Below are 20356 nucleotides of genomic sequence, written 5' to 3'. Positions count from 1 at the left end.
CCCCCGGATGGGAGATGGGAGAGCAGGAAGGGCTAGAGCCCAGAGGAGGCTGAATGGGATTACCCCAGCTTTGTGGATCTCTGGAGGACGTTTTAGAATTCTGCTCCGTGTCTCTCTTCCCTGACTGTGGCCTTCGGTCCCCCGTGAGCCCAGCGAGGGGCGCCGAGTGCGTGAACTCTGGATCCTTCACTCAGTGCTCCTTGACCTCTGCCCCCAGTCCAGCGCCAGCTCGGGGCTGCAGAGGGGCAGGTGTCTTCACGCATCTGTGGTAGAGTGCAGGGAGAGAAGGAGCGAGAGCTCTGTGGTTATGCTGAGGGGCTGGGACAGCTCCCACAGGAGGGCACGTCTGAGCTGTTCCCCAGCGCTAATGGGAAATTTGCACAGACTGAAGAGGAAAGAGACCTCTGGGTAGAGGTCTGCTCATGGGCCAGGCAGCAGCAAGCAGGCGGATTTAGGACGCTCAAGTAGCAGGTGAGGCTGACAGGAAAGGAGGCAGGCACTGAGGGTGCAGTGCCAACTCACCCCCTCCCCTTTCGGGGACCCTCTGCTCGTGGGCAGTTCCCCCTGCGTGTCCTCTGCCCCGCTCGTTTGAGTTTCCAGAAGTGGAGTGGCTGGGTCGTCTGGTAGTTCTGTTGTACATTAAAAAAAAATTTTTTTTAACGTTTATTTATTATTGAGAGACAGAGGGAGACAGAGCATGAGCAGGGGAGGGGCAAGGGTGGGGGTGAGGGGACACAGAATCCGAAGCAGGCTCCAGGCCCTGAGCTGTCAGCACAGAGCCCGACCCAGGGCTCGAACCCGTGAACCGCGAGATCATGACCTGAGCCGAAGTCGGATGCTTAACCGACTGAGCCACCCAGGCGCCCCGTGTTGTACGTTTTTTAAGGCACCTCCCTAACTTGTTTTCCACAGCGACTGCGCTGGTTTACATTCCCACCAACAGTGGACAAGCCTTCCAGTTTCCCGACATCCTCGCCGACACTGGGCTGTTCTCTGGGGTTTTTTTTTTGATAGTAGCCATCCTAACGGGTATGAGGTGGTATCCCACTGGGGTTTGACTTGCATTTCCCTAACGACCAGTGATGCCGAATCATGATGATGTTGTCCTGTGAGTACGTTCCCTGTCTTGTTGCGTGAGCTCTGCCTCATCTATTCTTGCTCTCTGGGTTCTGCCCAGGGTCTGAGGAAGCCTTTATAGGTTCCTCAAGATTCCGGGCGCCTCAGGAGCGCTTTGGGCCCTGACAGTACCCCTCCTCCTCCGTCATCCCAAGCACCCTTCCCCCCCACTCACTGAGCTGGATAGCTGAGGGTGTGACCAGTTCCTCTCTGTGCCCAGGAATTTTTGGGCAGCGCCTGGAGGACACGGTCCACCACGAGCGGAAGTATGGCCCCCGCCTGGCCCCGCTGCTGGTGGAGCAGTGCGTGGACTTCATCCGGGAGCGTGGGCTCACTGAGGAGGGGCTCTTCCGCATGCCGGGCCAGGCCAACCTGGTGAGGGACCTCCAGGATTCCTTCGACTGTGGGGAGAAGCCACTGTTTGACAGGTGAGCCGAGGGAGAACAGTACAGGCGGATCACCTGCCCGTTCCCGCTGCAGGGGCTCCGCCCAGGACGCGGGCTCCAGTGGGCAGAGGCCCGCTGGCACCCACAGAGCCTGGCAGCAGGATGCTGGGTGGCATGGCTCCCCCCGTGTGCTCAGTGAGTGCCCCCGCTACCCCCATGGGCTGACCATTGGGCACAGAGTCTCTGCACAGGCCCCCTGGGCCTCCTTTCAGGGATGGGACCCTGGCCCACCCCCAGGCCCCTTCAGTGACGGGATGGCGCAGCAGCCCCACATGGTGTCAGGTGTCAGGGGTGGGGAGCACGTCTCCTCCACCTTCCCTGAGCCGGTGCCCGTCCGTCCTGACCCATCACTGGGCGTACCAGGTCCGGGGCTGCGCCTTGTGGATAGAGGCAACTTCACTTAGGAGCCCAAGTGTGACCTGGGAGTGGGGGGCTACTTGGAGGCCTCTTCTTCCTGACAGGGCCCCACCCATTATGGAGCAGTTTTCATAGAAAGTTCTTGGTGCATCAAGCCAACCCCGGCCTCCGTGGAGCTGCCCTTTCTTCTCAGGTCCGCCCTCACAGTCAAGGCCCGCCTCTGCCCCAGGATAAGCCCGTGGGTTTCTGCCAGCAGCCTTGGCCTTGGCCTTCCCAGCTCTTCTCTTGGGGCAGAGCACCCTCAGTGCCCCCAGCTTCCGCCCAGACCCATCAGTGCAGCCAGGCGAGTCTGTCACTTCCCTTCTGCGGAGGTGGACTGGATGGACTGGATGCCGCCCAGGGGAGCTCCGCCCTCAGGGAAGAAGAGATATCTAGGGGTGGAGGTGTTACCCTGTGGGCAGAGAAACTAAGGGTTATCTCTCCAGGTCACACCTAGAGTAAGGTCAGAAGCCGATTTGGACCCCAGGGCAGCCCTCCCTACCTCTGTGCCCAGCTCCCTTACCACACGCTGAGAGCCTGATCCTGGGGGAGGGAGCGGGACAGGGGACACTGCCCTAGAGGGACGCCTAGGCTCGTGGGCACCCACAGGGCTGTGGGCTGTAGGACAACCTCCTTGGGCGCTGGGGAAGGATGCCTGGATTCAGGGCAGGCCTGTGTAGGAGGGGAGGGTGGTGAGGGGGGTTCAGGAAGAAGTACCAAAAAAAAAGCCCTGAGCCTCTGTTAAAGGGAAAGGCTCTGCAGTGAGTGGGGAAGGAAGGAGAGGGTGAGGAGTGCGTTTCTAGGCAGGGAGGGAAGCAGGTGAGGCGGTCAGGTGCTGGGCCAGGCAGGCTCCCTAGACCAGGGCGGGGCAGAGGATCTGGACAGCATAGCTGCAGGGATGTGTGGGGCTGTGAACTGAGGCTGCCGCACTGGCGGGGGCGGGGGCAGGGGCAGGGCTCCCAGGCCCAGAAGCACTGTAAGCGGAGGGCATGGAGGGGGAGCCAGGATGGGGCTCCAGCCAGCGAGGCCTGCAGAGTAGAAGGGCTGCTCTCAGTCCACTTGCCCAGGACAGAAAAGCTTTCACCTCCCCCACTGACGGGAGACGTCACAGAGGGGCCTTGGCCACGCTTCTGTTTACACTGCCCATGTCTTCCCCAAGGGCAACCCTGCAGATCCTCCCTGCTTTCTGCCCCTCCCCCGATCCTCCTGGGGCTCTAGCTCCTGCCTTGGCCCGCACTGAACCCACAGGGCTGGAGGGGGGTGGCGCGCGGAGGCAGGGAGGGCACTGAGCTCGAGCTTGGGCACCCACTGGGGCTGTGAGCACCCAGGAAGTGGGGGGGTGTTGGCAAAGGAGGTAAAGTGGCCTTGGGAGAAGGTAGTGCAGAGTGTGGACAGCAGCTTTCCTGGCTAGAGGCAGGGACGGGGGCCCCTTGACCAGGCCAGACTAAGAGCCACCAGGCTTGAGGCAGAGAGGGGCCCTAGCTGTGTGCGTTTCAGGTATATATGGGGCTGTAGAACCCCAGAATCCCAAATGCCATAGCCAGAAGGGATTCTGTGAGGCCAGCCAGGGACAGCCAGGGCCAGGTGACACCTTAGTGGCACACAGTCGCATTCTCCTGGCCCTTGGCTCATCTTTCCTGAGTGCCTGACATGAGTTAAGATGCAGGTTCAGGGTTTAAATCCAGGGCCCTAGACAAGCAGATGAAATACCTAAGGCCCAGACCCATCTAGGAAGGCAAGCTTAGAGGAGGTGCCAAGACCGCAGTCCAGGGACTGAACCCAGAGGCCAACAGGCCCAGGGTTGCTGCCCTCCACTGGGGGCGCATCAGCCCGGGCAGCTCCAAGCTGGGAGTGGACACAAAGGGCACTGGGGTGCTGGAAATGGGGTGATGAACATAGCCCCACGTGTCTGTAATGTGAACAGGAACTCAGAGGCTGGGGGGCAGGGCCTGACCTCTGACTGCCCAGCCCCTGGGGGCCCCATCACCCACTCATCATCCACCCCCTACTGGGAGCAGAGCAGCTCCCACGTTGCCCTGCAGAGGACCCTGGGGCAGCCACCAGGCCACCAGAAGGGGACCTGCACTCCTCCCGGTTCCCTGGCTAGCAGTGTGCACACGCAAGCACACACGTGGACATGAGAGCAGAGGCTGCCCCTGGTGGTGTGGCGCAAGGTGCTGGTCACTTCTGGGGTTCCCCGGCGTCCCAGGCCTCATGCATGTCCCCCTGCCCACAGCACAACAGACGTGCACACGGTGGCCTCCCTGTTGAAGCTGTACCTGCGGGAGCTCCCCGAGCCTGTGGTCCCCTTCGCCAGGTACGAGGACTTCCTCAGCTGTGCCCAGCTGCTCACCAAGGACGAGGGGGAGGTTAGTGGCTCCTGGGGACCCATCCTGGGAGGCGGGCCTGCCGGCAGTTGGATATATGGACACAGAGCACAAACTCTGACTTTGAGTGACTTTCGTGGCACATAGATCCTGGCCTACAAACTGCTCTGTAGGATAGGGGGCCTTGAACCTCCTGCTCTGTGAAGGGGGGGTGCCCGGAGCACCCTGCTCTGTGATTGTAGGGGGGGCCTGGAGCAGGTCTGTGTGTGGGAGGGGGCTCTGGATGGAGCGTGTCTGGAACATCCCATCTGTGTAGGGTCCTCTCTTCGTGCAGGCCTCCGTCTCTGGGAGGGGCAGGTACCTCCTAAAGTAGGCCGAGTTTCAGTCATGGTCCTGGGCCCCCAGTGGGGGCTCCTGCTGTACACACACACACACACACACACACCTGAATCTAAGGCCACCCAGGCCAGCCACAGGGTTCAGAAACCACCAGACCTTTCATCTATTTATATCCTGCCTCCTCCCAAAAGAATTTGAGTCTGCTTCCAGGGCCCAGGGCTCCCACGCCTGCCCGCAGCCTCTCCCGCAGGTGTCTAAGCCCTAAGCCTGCTTTGGCTGGGGCAGGACTTTATTTGCTCACCCTCTGGCCCTGAGGGAGATGAGGGGTCTTTATCTGGCAAATATTTGTACCTCCGTAGGTGTACTGAGCCCCGTCCCTAACGTTTCTCTTTGGCCCTACAGAGGCATTACCCCTCACATCAATTCCCCAAAAGTAAATCTGCTTCCCCAAGAGGTCACAAGCCTGGCCTCACTGCTCCTCCGAGGGAGATGGAGGGCGGAGTGCCTTCTGGTCACCTGGGGCTCAGCTGCATGGGCCTTGGCTGGAGGTCTGGACTCTGATTTCTGCCCCCACTCCCAGCCCACCCTCCTCCTCTTTCCCCAGCCCTCCCTCCCTCGAGCAGGAGAAGGGCCTGGGGTCTCAGTGCTGGCATTTGAAGTGTTGTTTTTCTCTTTCAATCCCAAGGGGACTCTGGAGTTGGCTAAACAAGTGAGCAGCCTTCCCCTGGCCAATTACAACCTGCTCAGATATATCTGCAAGTAAGTGACCAGGGGCAGGGGCTTCCCTTCCCTGCACTCTGGCTCAGTGCCCTGCATAGAGGGGGCTGGGTCATTCTCCCACCCAGGTGCTGATGGAGGCAGTGAGGGGTAGAGAAACAGCCCCTGCACTCACGGAGCTTACAGTCCCCGTGGGAGCAGGTGGTGGTATAGTCCCCAGTGAGGGGATGCACCTCTGTCCCTTCAGCCTTCTCTGGGTGCCTCTTGCCATCCCCTCCCCCAGGGGTCTGCCTCCTGAGCACAACCGGGGCCCAGGTGCCTGGAGAGGGAGTGCAAGGTGGCCTTCACTTAGCCCCATGCCTGAGGGGTCTGGGCCTTCTTGGGCATCTGCCCCCCCATTCCAGGCGGGAGAGTCGTCCCTCTGGCCCCTGCTTCTGATGGCCCTCCCAGACCCCTGAGAGAGGGAAGCTCCGCCCCCTTCTGAGCTTGGCAGGGGCAGCTGGCCATGCCCAGCAGCCGTGGACACGCGTGGACATGGCTGGGCTTGGGGGCCGGGCAGCTCCCAGCAGATCTGGCATCAGGTTTTGCTTTTCTGCCACCTGCCTCTTCCTTACTGTACAGGTTTCTGGATGAAGTTCAGTCCCACTCCAATGTTAACAAGATGAGTGTCCAGAACCTGGCGACCGTTTTTGGACCTAACATACTCCGGCCACAGCTGGAAGACCCGGTAACCATCATGGAAGGTAACGGTGGAGGCATGCATGGCGGTGCTGGGTGCTGCCCGGACTAGGGCCGGGCCAGTGGAAGGGGGCTCCATTCCGGGGGAACTGGAAGGAGCCTCTAGAACACCTCACCTCCCTCTGACCTCTGACCCCATGGGATCCAGCTATAAAAGGAAGAGGAACTTTGCCCTGTGGATGGGGTCACTGAGTGCAATGGAGAATGAGAGGAGGGCCTGGGTGGGGGGTGGGATGGAAGAGGTCAGTGCCCTTGCCCTTGAATACACACAGATGTTTTTGCTTTCCTTAAGTAATTTTTTATTAAGTAGTTGTCACAGGCTCCTGGATGTCAGGATATTATATATATATTATATCAATATTATATATTAATATATATTATTATATATTATATTTATCAATTATATATATTATATATAAAAGTTATATATTATGTTATGTATCTTAATTATATATATTTATATTACATTATATATTATATATTACATTATATATTTATATATAAATATGTTTATATTATAATATATAAATATATTATATAATATATATTATATTGTATATTAATATATTAATATTATATAATATAATATGAAAACTAGCAGTAGCCACTGCTTTCAATATGCAAGGGCCTCTACTAAGTGCCCTACTCGTATCACTTCATTTTAATCTTTACAAGCAGCTCATGTGTGGTTATGGCACCCATTTTACACATGAGTAAACTGAGGTCAGGAGGGGCAAGAGTCTAGCTGACTCTGTCAGCTAGATTGACCAAAGGGCACAGGTACAGGCTGACCCAGAAACAGAGCCCAGGCTTGGAGGCCCCGTGGAAGACTGTCTCAGAGGGGTTAGTGTGGGAGTCCTCGCAGACAGGAGACCCACAGCCAGTCCTGGCTAAGGTGTGCAGAGGCTGGCCAGGTCTCACGCAGGACAAAGCCTGCTGGGGCTGCCACCGCTGGCCCCTGGCAAGCTGAGGGCAGAGTTGCTATTCCTTGCTGAGCAGACCTGTCTGGAGCTCTCTGTCCCCCCAAACCGAGGTTGTGACTCTTGGGGTGGCACTCTCACTCAGATCCCCCCTTGGCCTGCCTGGCTTGGTCTCTCACCCCAGGCCCCCAGTTTCTTGGCCTGCCAGGTTGAACAGATGCCCGACAGCAAACCCGGAGTTCCTGCCTCACCCAGTTTTCTGGCCTAAGAGTTCCTTTATTTTTTCCAGGATTCTTAGTTGCCTCTAGTGGGAGTGTCCACCCAAGGACCCCTCCTTCCTTATCACCTGGAAACCTTTCCAGTCTCTGGTCTTTGTTTGGTGGAGGGTAACAGCAGGGACCAAGGCAAGCGGATAGGTACCATGGTCCCATCGTACTGCCCCCATTTTGTCGCTTTCTCCCCAACCCCCAGGCTCAGGAATACAGGCTCCCCAGGCTGCATCTTAGGGGCTGTGGCCTGGAGAAGAGGTATTGTGTGCGTGATTGTGTGTACGTGTGCGTGAGGGGGGTATTGTGTGTTGGGGGCTGCATACATTTATATGTGTATATGTGGAATTGTGTGTTATGACCGTCAGCATGTGGGACTGTATGTGTGCCCACATGCACCTGTAAGACATTTCTGTCCCTGTCCCAGAGCCCCCCAGAATGTGGACAGTCAGGCACAGCCATCATCAGCAGTCCAGGGGAGTGACCTGGGACAACCTAGAAGGCTGTGATGTCTAGGTCGTGATTTCTAGGGCCTGCCTGCCACTGGCTCGCCCTGCAGCCTCAGCAGGCATCGTGCCTGCTTCTTCCCCGCACTTCGCGGGCTGGAGTGGGCTGGAGGCACGGTGCCCCTCTGTGTCCAAGGAAGGGGATTCGTGGGTGGGTCCTTCTGCTCGTGCTGGATTTGGAGGGTTTGGTGGCTGTCCTTTCCTTCGGGGAGGCAGATGGCAGGCCTTGCTGAGCTCTCTGGAGGAGCAGCCTGGTTCTGGACTGCAGATACCCTGTGTCAGGTCTGGTCTAGAGACCCTAGACTGGAGACATCCATGGCCAGGCTTTCTCACTCCCTCTTCCTGGCAGGCACGTCCCTGGTCCAGCACCTGATGACCGTCCTGATCCGCAAACACAGCCAACTCTTCACCTCGAGGGCCGAGGAGGGGCCGGCCTCCCCACGGGGGGGCCCACCGTGTACAGTGGGGTGGGGCTCCGAGGAGGTCCCAAGGGACGGCCAGCCAGAGCCCGGCAGCCCCGGCACCCCCGGCCTGCCATCACACAGGACCTCTTCTCTGGATGGGGCCACTGTGGCGGCGCTGTCTAGAACCTCCCCCGTGGGTCCGGGTGGCCGAGGCAGCCCCACCACTGCCGCCAGCCCCGGGAAGAAGGTGCAGACTCTGCCCAACTGGAAATCTTCCTTCTGGCAGCCGGGGGCCCGGTCAGGGAGCCCGAAGGTGGGCAGCTCCTCCCTGGAGGTGCCCATCATCTCCTCCGGAGGGAACTGGCTCATGAACGGGCTGTCCTCCCTGCGTGGCCACCGCCGGGCCTCCTCGGGAGAACGGCTCAAGGACTCTGGCTCTGCGCAGAGACTCTCCACCTACGACAACGTGCCCCCGCCCAGCGGCCTCTTTCCCAGTACTCCCAGTGTGGCCAGCACGGCATGGTCGGGGGCCTCCTCCTGCGAGGCGTCGGCGGGGGGCTCGCTCAGCAGCTGCACAGCCTGCCGGGCCAGCGACTCGTCCGCCTGCAGCTCCCTGCCCACCGAGGGGGGCCTCGAACCCTCCCCTTTCCCCAGCAGCAGCGAGGACCGCAGATCCCCGGACCTGGGCCGTGGCCCGGACGAGGTGGGCACCTGCATCAGCAGCAGCGAGCCCAGTGACCCAGGCAGCCCCAGCCAGGACTATGCCCGCTGCTCCGAGGCTCTCCAGGGCCTGGTCACAGAGCTCAGGGCGGAGCTGTGCCGGCAGAGGACTGAGTACGAGATGAGTATGAAAAGGTAAAGGGCTGCAGCCGCTGGGTGAGTGTGAGGCCAGCCCCCCCCCCCCCCCCCCCCCCCCCCCCCCCCCCCCCCGGGGCCCGGCGGAGCCCTTGCGGCCAGCAGCCCACGGGGCACAGGCCCTGGGCCGTCGGCCTCTGGTCATGGCCTCTGGCACTGAGAGCAAGCCACCAGGAGGCAGGGCTCAGAGCAGCCAGCCCCTGGGAGCCACCTTGCTGGGAGAATGCCCCCAGGACGAGGTTGGGAATGGAGGGGTGGGGTCCTATGTCTGGGAAAGCTCAGGAGCTCTGGGGCCTGGCATGCAGTCAGAGCTCCATAAATGCCTGCTGGATGAGCGAGTGAGTCAGAAGCTCAGCCTTAGCTGCTCAGAGCACCTTTAATGGAGGGGCTCAGCATGGGGGTCCCTCCGTGGCCCTCAGGGAGGAGGTGGGCCCCCTGAAGTGTGCAAGGGCCCAAGGAAGCGCCCACGTGCGATGCTGGCCCTGGGCCAGCTAGCCTGGCTGGCTGACCTGGTTGGGCCCGATATGGAAACGCCTTCTGGGACTGTAATCCAATTTTCTATGAGGAGGGAGCTGGCTGTGCTAAGCGGTGCCCTCCTACCTGCCCTGGTCACAGGAGGATGCCTTGTGCCCCATTCTGAGCCCTGCAGGTTTGTTCACTGATGGTCCTAGTGTGATCCTTCCCCCTCCCCTGTGAGGAGGGGGTTTCCCAGCTCTGAGGTGCCAGGCTCTCCACCCAAGGTCAGGAGCAGTCTTGCACTGACAGCATGCAGTGCTTCTCCCAGCCTCTCCGGCTCCCTAGCCCCTTGCCCCAGATGTCTGACCTGTAAATCAGGTCCCACCCACTAGCAGGTGTCTGTGTGTTCTGAGGCCTTCCTTTCTCCATCAGAGACAGTTGGGGGGTGGAAGGGATTTCTACAGGGAGCTTCAATGGCAGCGTCGGCCCTTCTGTTCTGTAGGAGGTCAGGGAGGGTCACAGCGGGCGACGTGTGAGCTAGGAGTTGAAGGACCAATAAGATTGGGCTGAGCCAGGAGGAGAAAGGACACAACAGGAGTAGAACTGTGAGGTATACAACGGGGGCAGGGGGAGATACCCCACACACGGGAGCGCCGGGCTGGGACTTCCCAGGCAGAGGTAACAATGGAACGCCCCGCAGATACAGAGGAGGAGGATTACAGCTGAAGATGAGCTCGCAGACAAAAACTACAGCATACATGGGAAGTGTGAGGACAGCCTCAGAGGGTGTCAGAGTCCACTTTTCACTTCCCTCAGCTGTTTGTGGAGTCAACTTGAGCTTCTAGTTCTTTTACCTTCTCAGAAGCTTAGGTTTCTCAGGGGGACAATGCTGTGCTTCGTGGAGGGCTCTGGGTGAGACTGCCTGGGGTCGGACCCCTGCCCGCTGGGTATTGGCCGAGCATCCCAGGTGGGCTGTCTGACCCCAGTGTGTATTGGCTGAATGTCTGTCTGGCAGGCTCTCTGGGCTTGATGACGTCACCCCTTTGGCATGAGGATTAAGTGCCAGCGGATGGGAGTCTTCAGCACAGGGCCCGGTGCAGCCAGAGTGCTCAGGAAGCTTTCACTGCTCACGCTTCCTCCTGCTTGGTGGGTGGGAGGCTCTCAGAAGCAAGGGGGCAGCAGCGGCAGCCCTTGTAGTACTCTCGCCAGCAGAGTGGTCTGTGCTGTCGTCCTGGGCCGAGGGATGGTCTAGGGAGAGGAGGATCCCTCTGAGCACAGGAGAGAATAGAGCCCCAGCCAGCAGGTCTTTACATATGGAGTCTGCACTGGGTCTGGTCTGGGGAGTTGGGGGAAACCAGCTTTCAGCCCTGCTTTCCGGGACTCAGAACCCCTCCCCTGTACCAATTCTTACATTCCCAGAAGAGAATTCATTGAGTGGCTGTGATGTGCAGACACTGTACCAGATGTTGGGGACAGAGCCAAGACCAAAACCGATCAAAACCTCTGTCCTTATTTTTATTTGGTGCTGTGTGTGTTGGGGGTGAGGGGGAGCGACCATGAACAAGATAGATTTTTTAAATATCTATGGTATGTGAGGGGCACCTGGCTGGCTCAGTTACACATCCGACTTTGGCTCAGGTCATGATCTCGCGGTTCGTGAGTTCGAGTCCCGTGTCGGGTTCTGTGCTGACAGCTCAGAGCCTGGAGCCTGCTTCAGATTCTGTGTCTCCCTCTCGCTCTGCCCCTCCTCCACTCGTGCTCTGTCTCTGGCTCTCTCTCTAAAATAAACAAACATAAAAAAATTTTTTTTTTTAAATCTATGGTATGTTAGAAGGTCAGATAAAGGAGGAGAACTAGCAGGGTGGAGGGCAGGGGAGCATGGGAAGAGAGGGCTGGAAGGCTGTGCTGGGACAGAGGGAAGGCCAGGGGTTGCAGTGGGGAGAGGTAGGTGGAGGAAAGGGTCGGGCAAGTGGAGTGGGAGAAAGGGGGGTGGAGGGCAGAGCATGGGGCTCCAGGCCAGACGTGTGCATGTCATGTACCTGACGGGCAGCAGTTGAGGTGGAGAAAAGCACCAGATTCTGAACGTGTTTGGAAGGCTTGCTAATTGGTCAGATGTGGGGGTGAAAGAAAGAACTGACTTAGGGGACATTTTTGTCTTGGTGGAATAAGTGGAATGGGGTTGTTCAGTGTGTGGGACACCAGGGCCACAGAAGTGGTTTGGAGAAGAAGGGTCAGGAGCCAACTGTGGACCCGCTGAGGTGCAGTGCTTACCAAGTTTCTGAGTGGAGTCGAGGCACACACAGGCTGAGAGGTATTCAGCATGTAGATGCAGCCTCGGGTCTGGAGACTGGATGAGGTCACACGATGAGCCACATAGAGAGGAAACAGGAGGCCCAGGCCCAAGCTTGAGAGCACCAGATCGGGGAGGAGGAGCCAGCCAAGAGGGGGCTGGAGCCAGAGGAGAAGCAGTGGAGTCTGGGGGGGTCCTGCTGCCACCTGCCGTGGGGATTCTTCTGTCTCCTAGCGTGTCCTGTGCTCCCCAGATGGGGGGCTGGGCTGCAGGGAGGTTTCCTGCCTTCTTCATGCTTTGTGTTTGTTGATTGAGGGTAGAGGCCTGGGCCTGGGCCTGGATGCGGTGGGAATGGATTCTTACTCCCCTTACCCCATGTCACAGGTGTTGTGCTGTGCACTCGTGGCCTTCTCTGTTCATTGTAGCTGTAGCTCCTGGAGGAAGGGTTGTCCCTGACAGTTTTTCAGAAAAGACACCAGGACCCGGTAGTTTGTGTTCTGCCCACAGTCACGTGCCTCATAAGCAGCCAGGCTGGGGCTCAAACTCCAGTGTTTTGGTTCTCAGGGGCTGGGCTTAGCATGCCCCACAGGCCTTACGGGAAGTAGTCATCTGGCTGAAAAGATGGATGTGCCGACCTCTGTTCTGTGTGGTGTCAACATCCACAGAAGCATGTCTGCCACGGCATCAAGGAACGCTGATGTGGCCTCCTGGGGAGGATCCAGAGACTTATCGCTGAGGGTGAGGCATTCGAGCTGGGGCGTGAAGGACAAGTAGGAATGGAGGGCACAACCCAAATGGGGTTTCCAGTGAGTCGCCATGTCTGGCTGGGGCCTGGAGGGGGGCCATGGGAGGTGGGGCAGCTGGAGGGAGGCCAGGGTCCAAGGCGGCTCCCAGAAGAGCAAAGGCGAGGGGCCAGTTTCCTACTTCCGTCTCCATCTGGGGACCAGTCCTGCCTTCTGCCAGCCAGCAGTCCATTCCTCAGCGGACAGTTGGCTGGGCTGGAGGGCAAGTGGATTTTATATTTTAGCAAGGACTCAGGCTCCCAGCCTCGAGTGCCAAAGGGCCAAATGCTCATGCTGGCCTTTCTGGGTCACAGGCGTAGGGGAGGTCCCCGGGGGGGTGAAGTACCAGGGTCCTGGGAGGAGCTGCCGAGGCCTGTGGGGCCTGCTGCAGAGCCAGCCCTGAGCCCGCGTGTGTCTTCCTGTCCCTGGGCCGCCTGACCGGCTCCTTCGGAAGGAGTGCACGCAGGCACGTGTTCACTGACACCCAGCCAGTCAGTCTAAAACAGTGTCTTTCTTCTTGATTTTAAAGACTCGAAGAAGGTAGTGCCACTCTGAGGAAGCGAATGTCGCAGCTGGAAGAAGAACTGGACCAGGAAAAGAAAAAGTACACGATGCTGGAAATAAAGCTGAGGAACTCGGAGCGGGCCCGGGAAGATGCGGAGAAGAGGAACCAGCTGCTGCAGAAGGAAATGGAGGAGTTCTTCTCAACCCTGGGAAGCCTGACCGTTGGGGCAAAAGGGGACAAGGCCCCCAAGTGAGGGAGGGGGAAGAGCTCCCTTCTGCAGCGGTGCTCGCCCGCCCCTGAGCAGAGATGGCCGCCGGCCTCGTGAGGAGCCACGAGGCCCTGCAGCTTGGACCTGGGCCTCAGTGGTGCCAGGAGCTCCAGAGCCAGCTGGAGGGAGGAGTGCTGACACCCCCAGGGGGACTGTCGGGAGCCCAAGCCCCACGTGGGATCTGGATGCTGCTCCGACGGTGCAGGGCCTGGCAGGTGTCAGAGGCAGCAGCCCCGTGACCCACCGAAACAGATGGCACCTGGGGTCTGAGCAGCCCACAGGGAACATTTTGCATTCTTTATTAAATCTGCTGTCCTAGCATGACGTCTGGATGCCTGACTCCTTCTTTATGGTCATGCAGAATTGGGGGTTGGGGTTACCAAGTTGCTCGTTGGAGGTCCCCAGGGTGTCCCACGGGCTTCGGAAGTGGGATGTGAAGCTCCCTGAGGAACACCCGGTGCTGTCACAGTCACGGAAGCTGTTCTTACGCAAATCTGTGTTTTGCTGCATCCTCCCCGTGCCCAGAGCAGGACAGTTTTTCTCAGGCCTTCTGCCTCTGAGCCACCTGGGCCTCTGCAGCTGGCATCTGGCCTAGAATTCCTCTCTGGCCTTCCATCGTAACCTGCTTGCCTTTGCTTGGCCCCGGCTCTGCTCCAGGGCCAGAGTCCAGGAGTCGGAGCTCAGCGTGGGCGATATACACCTCACTTCCGCCCCAGGCCCGTGCAGGGAAACAAGGCATGTGTCTGAAGGTGACATGGTGATGGGAAGTGCCCATCCTCTGTCCTCTCTGTCCTCCACTGCCTCAGTCTGTGTCCCGTTTCCCTTCAGACTCCCCTCTAGCTAGTGCTAATTCCTCTCCCCTGCCCATTCACCCTCCTCCAGCTCATCCTCAGACTTTAAGTCTCCATTAGGGCAGATCCCTCCAGAAAACTTTTCCCTGGCCACCACCACACGTGGTGTAGGCCTGGGCCAGAGCTCCTGGAGATGGGGCTTAGGGAGGAGAGGACTGGCCTCTGGGGGCTAGCAATGTCAGTGACCCTTCGCTGGCTCCTGTGCAGTGTCCTTACATATTGCCTCTTGCCACCCTACACACCAGAGTGCCCCAATCTACGACCCCTATCTCTGGAAAAGTCTCTCAGGGCCAACCACCCATCTACCTAGAGTCAGGTATAAACTATTGCACGGAGGCTCTAAATGCCAGGGTCTTGGTGTTCCCGAGAAGAGCTCACTTCATACCATGAGATGCAAGCTCACAGGTCCAAGTTAGCTGGTAATTCCTACCGTGGTCAGGCAGGTTGACCACAGGCCTGCTGGGCTGCCCAGGGCCTCACCAGCCAGGAACCCAGGTGCCTGCCAAGGGCACTCAGCAGCATCGGTAGTCAACGAGTTCTCTTGGGGGGACGGGACGCCTGGGTGGCTCAGTCAAGCATCTGACTCTTGGTTTTGGCTCAGGTCATGATCTCGTGGTTTCCTGGGTTTGAGCCCCGCGTCAGGCTCTGCACTGACGTGTGGAGCCTGCTTGGGATTCGCTCCCTCTCTCTCTGCCCCACTCACACTCACATTGTCTCTGTCTCTCCAGAGACATAAATACATAAACTTTTTAAAAAGTTCTCACGGAACTCTGAGGAGGGCGGGGAGGAGGGGGCAGTCAGTGGACAGCAACACCTGTATCTACTTTCAGGCAATCTACAGCAGATGATCGGGTGACCAGCTTCCCAAGAAGGTAAAATATTGCTCTCCTCCCTATTTAAGGAGAAACAAAAAAGAAACTGAAGTGATTGATTCCTCAACAAGATAGGAATTGGCCCCATGCTCGGGAAACTGAAGCTAAGAAGAACATAGGTGAGAATACCAGTGTATTCTTAGGGTTCTGGGTTCCCTTGCCACAGTTCCTGGAATTCTGCCAACTTTGACTTGAAGAGAAAAACACCACCAGGCTATCAAAGGAGCAGGAAAGACAAAAAGGGCTTCACATGATGAAAAGGGAGGTTGTCTGTCTTCTCTTAACCATTCCTACTGGCAAAGGCTCAGCTTCCGGCCAAGTCCTGGCCAAAACCAGCTCATGAACCCCATCTGCCACCTGCTGGCAAAACTAGGATCTGCAGGTGCAATTTTTCTCTGAGAATTAGTTGGCAATATTAGTTCTGCCCTCCCATTTCCGTTGAGCCAGCACTCCTCATTGTGTCTGTAAAACACAGGGACTTCTGCCTGTAAAGTAGGCCAAGCAACAAGGCTGTGAGGGGCTTTGGCCTCTAGTACCCTGTCCCTGTCCACTTAGGTTCTCCCCAAATGAGTTACATTTACAGAACCTATTCTCAAACGTGGATTCAAATTGTACTTATTATTGCAATGACATCATTTAATATTAAGCAAACCGATAAATTATGAATGTGAAAAGATAGAACATTAATGTTTTGAAAACCTTTGATTTTTTAAATGATTTAGAAAGAATAAAGGCAAGTTGCTAACAAAATGGTTAAATTATGGATAAATCAACCAGGCAATAGTGGAAAATCGGCAAAATTCTAGGATTCTGCTCTCAGATTGCTTCAGAAGTGTTATAAATTTGTGTCTGACTTTAAAGTAAAAAGCGGAAATTCTAAGTCTCATATTAAAAAAAAAGGAATTGGCTTAATAAAGACTGACAAGTGTCCTTTTTAAAAAAATAGAGTTTTTAGGGTGAGAGAGAGAGAGGCATTCCTTGTTTTACCTGGGTATTGAAAGACAGACTGGGCACGACCACTCCCACTACGTACATACTCCACACTGTAAAAGTGCTTCGGATGGAGTCCACGTATCCATGTTCCCAGGCCTGTGTGCAAAAAAATGGAGTCAGTAACAATAACCTGTCTCGCTGACTCCCCCTCCTTTAGATGCAGGGCCCCAGCCTCCTGGCGAGTTCTCCCTATATCCTCATGTCAGGAAGGGACAGTTTGTCATGTATACGAGCTCATAGCTGAGTTGATAGGACAGTGCTGCTGCGTCTCATGCCCATGCATTCGCCAAACGCCACCACCTTTGTCAGAAATTGCCACCCTTCCTACCAGCCACGTTGCTACTACGTCCGTGCTCCCCAAGCCCTGTGACAGGTGGACCAGTGAGGTGCCAGGATTGTGTTGTGGTTGGTAAGACAGAAGAGATTCGGCCACAGAAAGCTTGTTGGCACAAAGAGCTTGGGCCCGTGCCGCCGGAGGACCACAGGGAAGTGAAGCTCTGCGGGTCTGTGCTCCCTCGTGCCCACAATGAGGGTGACCTCAGAGCCCTTGCTGTGTCGGCAGGTCTAAGAACCTCACATGTCATTAGGGGACCTTACTCTCTGCACTTTACAGTCAAGGACTTGGGAAGCACAGAGTACTTGTTCAGGACCTGGCCCACGACCGTACACGAGTCAGGGAAGGAGTCAGGCTTCTGTCCCAGGGAGTCTTAATTAAGGGCCTGTATTCTTATGAGTCGTCTAAGTTCAAAAGATGCTGGCTTGATAGCTTTATAACATCCCCCCAATCATGTTTTGATGAGGTTTGTGCACAGGATGCAAAATGAATGCTGGAAGAGACCTCTAAATCCGATGGAGGGCCGAGGTGAGGGAAGGCACATCCTGTTTTGTATGCTGATGTGTATGCTTTTGCTAGAGCAAAAGGGGTGTATGTGAAACAGAGCGGGGGTGTGGGGGTGCTGTGGGGAGGATGGAAGGCTAGAGAAGGTAGCGAGGATCTGGTCGTGGAGGGTGGGATATAAGGTTAGCCTTTACGCTTTAGGAGAGGACTGCCCCACGGTATATTATGTCCACTGTAGAGATCCACAGGCATTTCATTCGCGTGGGCCTAGAGGGAACAAAACCTAGGTCATGGCTTTCATAGATTTTCTAGTGGGGCAAGGTAGACCGTAAGGAAAGGTTAGGTCCCAAAAGACAGTAGGTCCCAAATGGAGTCACTTATACTAATCCACGTATCACTGAACCAAGACTTACTTACAGTTTGGATTCTCCCAGAGATGGAATCTTAAGCCAGTCCATCGGTAATCACCTGGTCAGTACTAGGTAGGTCATCTGCCTGATAGACTCCAGCCATCCTCTGCAGGAAAGTAAGTTTACAATAACCAACCTGCTCTTAGTATAGAGTAGTATACTAGTATAATTTCCTAGTATAATTTCCTGCTCCCTTCTGCTTATAAAAATTTTTCATTTTGTACAGCTCCTCAGAGCTCCTATCTGTCTGCTAGATTTAGGATACTGCCCAATTCATGAATCACTGAATAAAGCCATTAAGATTTAAATTTACTCAGGTGAATTGTGTGTGTGTGTGTTAAACAGAAGCACACATAAACAAGATATTCAGGTTGTAATAAGTGCTCTGAAAAAGGTGATCCCAGGGGCCTGTTTTAGACAAGTTGGTCAGGAAGTCCTCTCTGAGGAGGTAAATTTGAACTAAAGACTGAAGGACAGACAGGGCAGCCATGCAACCAGAGAGCTGCAGGCAGAAGGAAAGAGCTGTAGACGTTTGCATGAGTGCCAATGCCACTGTTGGCATGGTGGGTGCCAGGGTAAGAGCCAGGCAAGGCCAGACACTGTAGGGCCCGGTCACCCAAGGTAAAGGTACTTTAAGGGATATAGAAAAGCATTTGAGGGCTTTAAATCAATGGACGTGGATTGGCTTGTATTTCAGCAAGGTTCTTGTGGCCACTGGTGGAGGGTGGGTAAATTTGGTGGCAGTGACGGGGAGTGGCTGCAGGAAAGCTAGTGCAGGAACTGTGCTCCAGACCAAGTGTAGTAGAGTGACAGGCCAGAAACTAGACAGGAATGGTCTGGAGACTGAATGAGAAGGGAAGGGAAGAAAAACATCATGCCCAGGCCAATCTTTACAGAAGTCCTGACGTGAATGGGAGCAGAGAAATAAATAGGGTTGCAAGGTGGAAGGGGGTAAGAGAGAGCTTTTTTTAAACATGGAAATTACTAGAGCATGTTTGTATGCTGCTAAGAATGGTTCAGTAGAGGGGGAGAGGCTGGTAATGAAATGAGGGCAGTAACGAGGAGAGAAGTCCGGAAAAAGATGAAAGGCAGTGGAAGGGTTGGCTTCCAACAAGTTAGGGAGACAGAGCACACCGACAGTTGTGGATAGGTTTGTGGAAACGCATACTGAGGTCTATAAGCAAGTCCTGAAAAATGATGAACATGCTCACAGTTAAGGAGCAGCCCCCTAACTTACTTGAACACAAAAGCCTATGTGCACATAAAATGTCGCAGGCAGTAGAACACCATGTTTAGGAAGGGTGGGGGCATGACACTTTGTACCATCTGCCCTTCCTCCACTTCCTCATCCCTTCCTGTCTTCCCTGAGCAGTGCCCTGGTATCTTTCTGGTTCCCTTCTCTCACAGTAACCACCTGGGGCTTGGCATGCCTCATTCCTGACGCACCTTGCACCCCATCTGTCACTGCTCTCGGTGGAGAGTTGGGTATTTATTTAGGTCTCTAAGGCAGCTGATCACGGATGGAGGGGGGCAGGTCAGAACCGTCTTGGGAAGCTTCTAAGAAAACTATCTCCCTCATGGTTCTAATTCTGTATGAGAATCACCTTCTGCCTCTAACCTCTTCTGAGGAAACAGAGCCGCAGAGAGTTGAGGCAACTTGCTGTAGGTGAGGCAACTAATGTGAAGCCAGGATTCTACTTTAGACATCTGGTATCAGAGCCCATGCTCACATTACTAATCCCGTAGTGCTGTACAGTTTCCTTAGGACACAGTTGGAAGGCCATGAATATTGCATTTCAGAGGACAGAAAGGGTATAGATGATGGGTCCTAGTCATTAGCTTATCCAGCCCAACACTTATCAAATGCCTACCTCCCAGGCACGAACTAGGCAGGTATAAGACACTTTCTTCTATCCAAGTGTTCCAGAGCGAAGCATCTAGAAGAGAAGACTCACAGAACAACGTGAAGAGGTACACACCACGCTGCTGTCTTACCTCCATGGAACACAGTGAGCAGATGATGGGAGTTAGCAAGTACGCTCTGGGTTTGTGAAAGGAAAAGTCATCGCAGCGAAGGCTCATCAGAGAAGTGTTTGAGCTGGATCTTAAGCAATGAGGATTTAAAACAGGCAAACGCAGGAGTAAGCAACCAAAGCATGTGCACAAAGATGTAAGGTATATGCCAGGGAGGAGGTTCCTTTGGAATGAATGGTGAGAATGTTGTATGAAATAGAACCAAAATGTTTTAACTGTTCAAATTCTTAACAAAAAAAAAAAAAAAATCAAATTTTGAGTTTGAGGCATTTCTCTCCAATGAGGAATTATTCTTACCAACCAGAGTGGGACTATTCAGGCTGGAAAAAAATGACTTGAAGGTCAGAGGGTACAGAAGTTCTAAGGTGGGAGACCATGCAAAATTCCTCCTTTGCTCTTTAACATTTCTCCACGTCACACCATTTCTATTCCTTTCCAAAAGGAATAAAGTTAATAAAGTTAAAGTCTGCAATTACATTTGCTTGCAGACTATTTTTATAAAACTACACTAAATAGTTCATAAGAAAACATGCCATCATCATGGCAGCCCGATAAGAGACTATCTCCCATGCTCACGTAACATAGCGCAAGGCTCAGCAAAATTAAGACCTGTCCAAGATTACCCAAACTCTCCATCTTGAGGTCAGGCTAACCTGGATCCATAGGATTCAATAGATCCCACCCTCTCCAGGACCCTGTCAAGGCACACGTGCTTTTAGTTTCTCCCTTTTAATCTGTGCTGACCCCTCAGTCTACCTTTTTTTTTTTTCTCGACAGGATTCTTTTATTTCCTGCCAACTTTTCCAAAGCACTTTTACTGCTGCTTCACCACTCACTCAATCCTTACTAAGCAGAACTATGCTCCCACACCTGTCCAGGGAACGCTAAGTCTTACATATGTTATACCCAACAAGAATCCCCTTTTTCTTCTGTCCACAAAATGACACTAATGGAATTGGTGTAAGAGCCATGCAAGCAGATGACACAGACCTCACAATGGAAGAGACTGGAGAGGTGACCGGCAGTA

At 55.2% G+C, this 20356-nt stretch overlaps 1 protein-coding gene across 6 annotated transcripts in view; it reads left to right on the top strand.

The window, feature by feature from the left end:
* The window catches only part of ARHGAP22 (Rho GTPase activating protein 22), a 168500-nt gene extending 154842 nt beyond the window's left edge, over positions 1 to 13658 (top strand). For 5 of the 6 annotated variants that reach the window (XM_042907646.1, XM_042907644.1, XM_042907645.1 and 2 more), the window contains 6 exons: positions 1337 to 1544; positions 4195 to 4327; positions 5310 to 5383; positions 5963 to 6084; positions 8121 to 9030; positions 13088 to 13658. In XM_042907646.1, coding sequence (XP_042763580.1) covers positions 1337 to 1544; positions 4195 to 4327; positions 5310 to 5383; positions 5963 to 6084; positions 8121 to 9030; positions 13088 to 13316 — 1676 coding nt within the window. In that variant the 3' untranslated portion in view covers positions 13317 to 13658. The remainder of the gene's footprint in view (positions 1 to 1336; positions 1545 to 4194; positions 4328 to 5309; positions 5384 to 5962; positions 6085 to 8120; positions 9031 to 13087) is intronic. The other variant, XM_042907647.1, reaches the window with a different exon arrangement.
* The last annotated feature ends 6698 nt before the right edge of the window (positions 13659 to 20356 follow it).

The sequence above is a fragment of the Panthera leo genome, chromosome D2, assembly GCF_018350215.1.
Source record: "Panthera leo isolate Ple1 chromosome D2, P.leo_Ple1_pat1.1, whole genome shotgun sequence".
Classification (NCBI taxonomy): domain Eukaryota; kingdom Metazoa; phylum Chordata; class Mammalia; order Carnivora; family Felidae; genus Panthera; species Panthera leo.
This window is presented reverse-complemented; position numbering and strand designations above follow the sequence as displayed.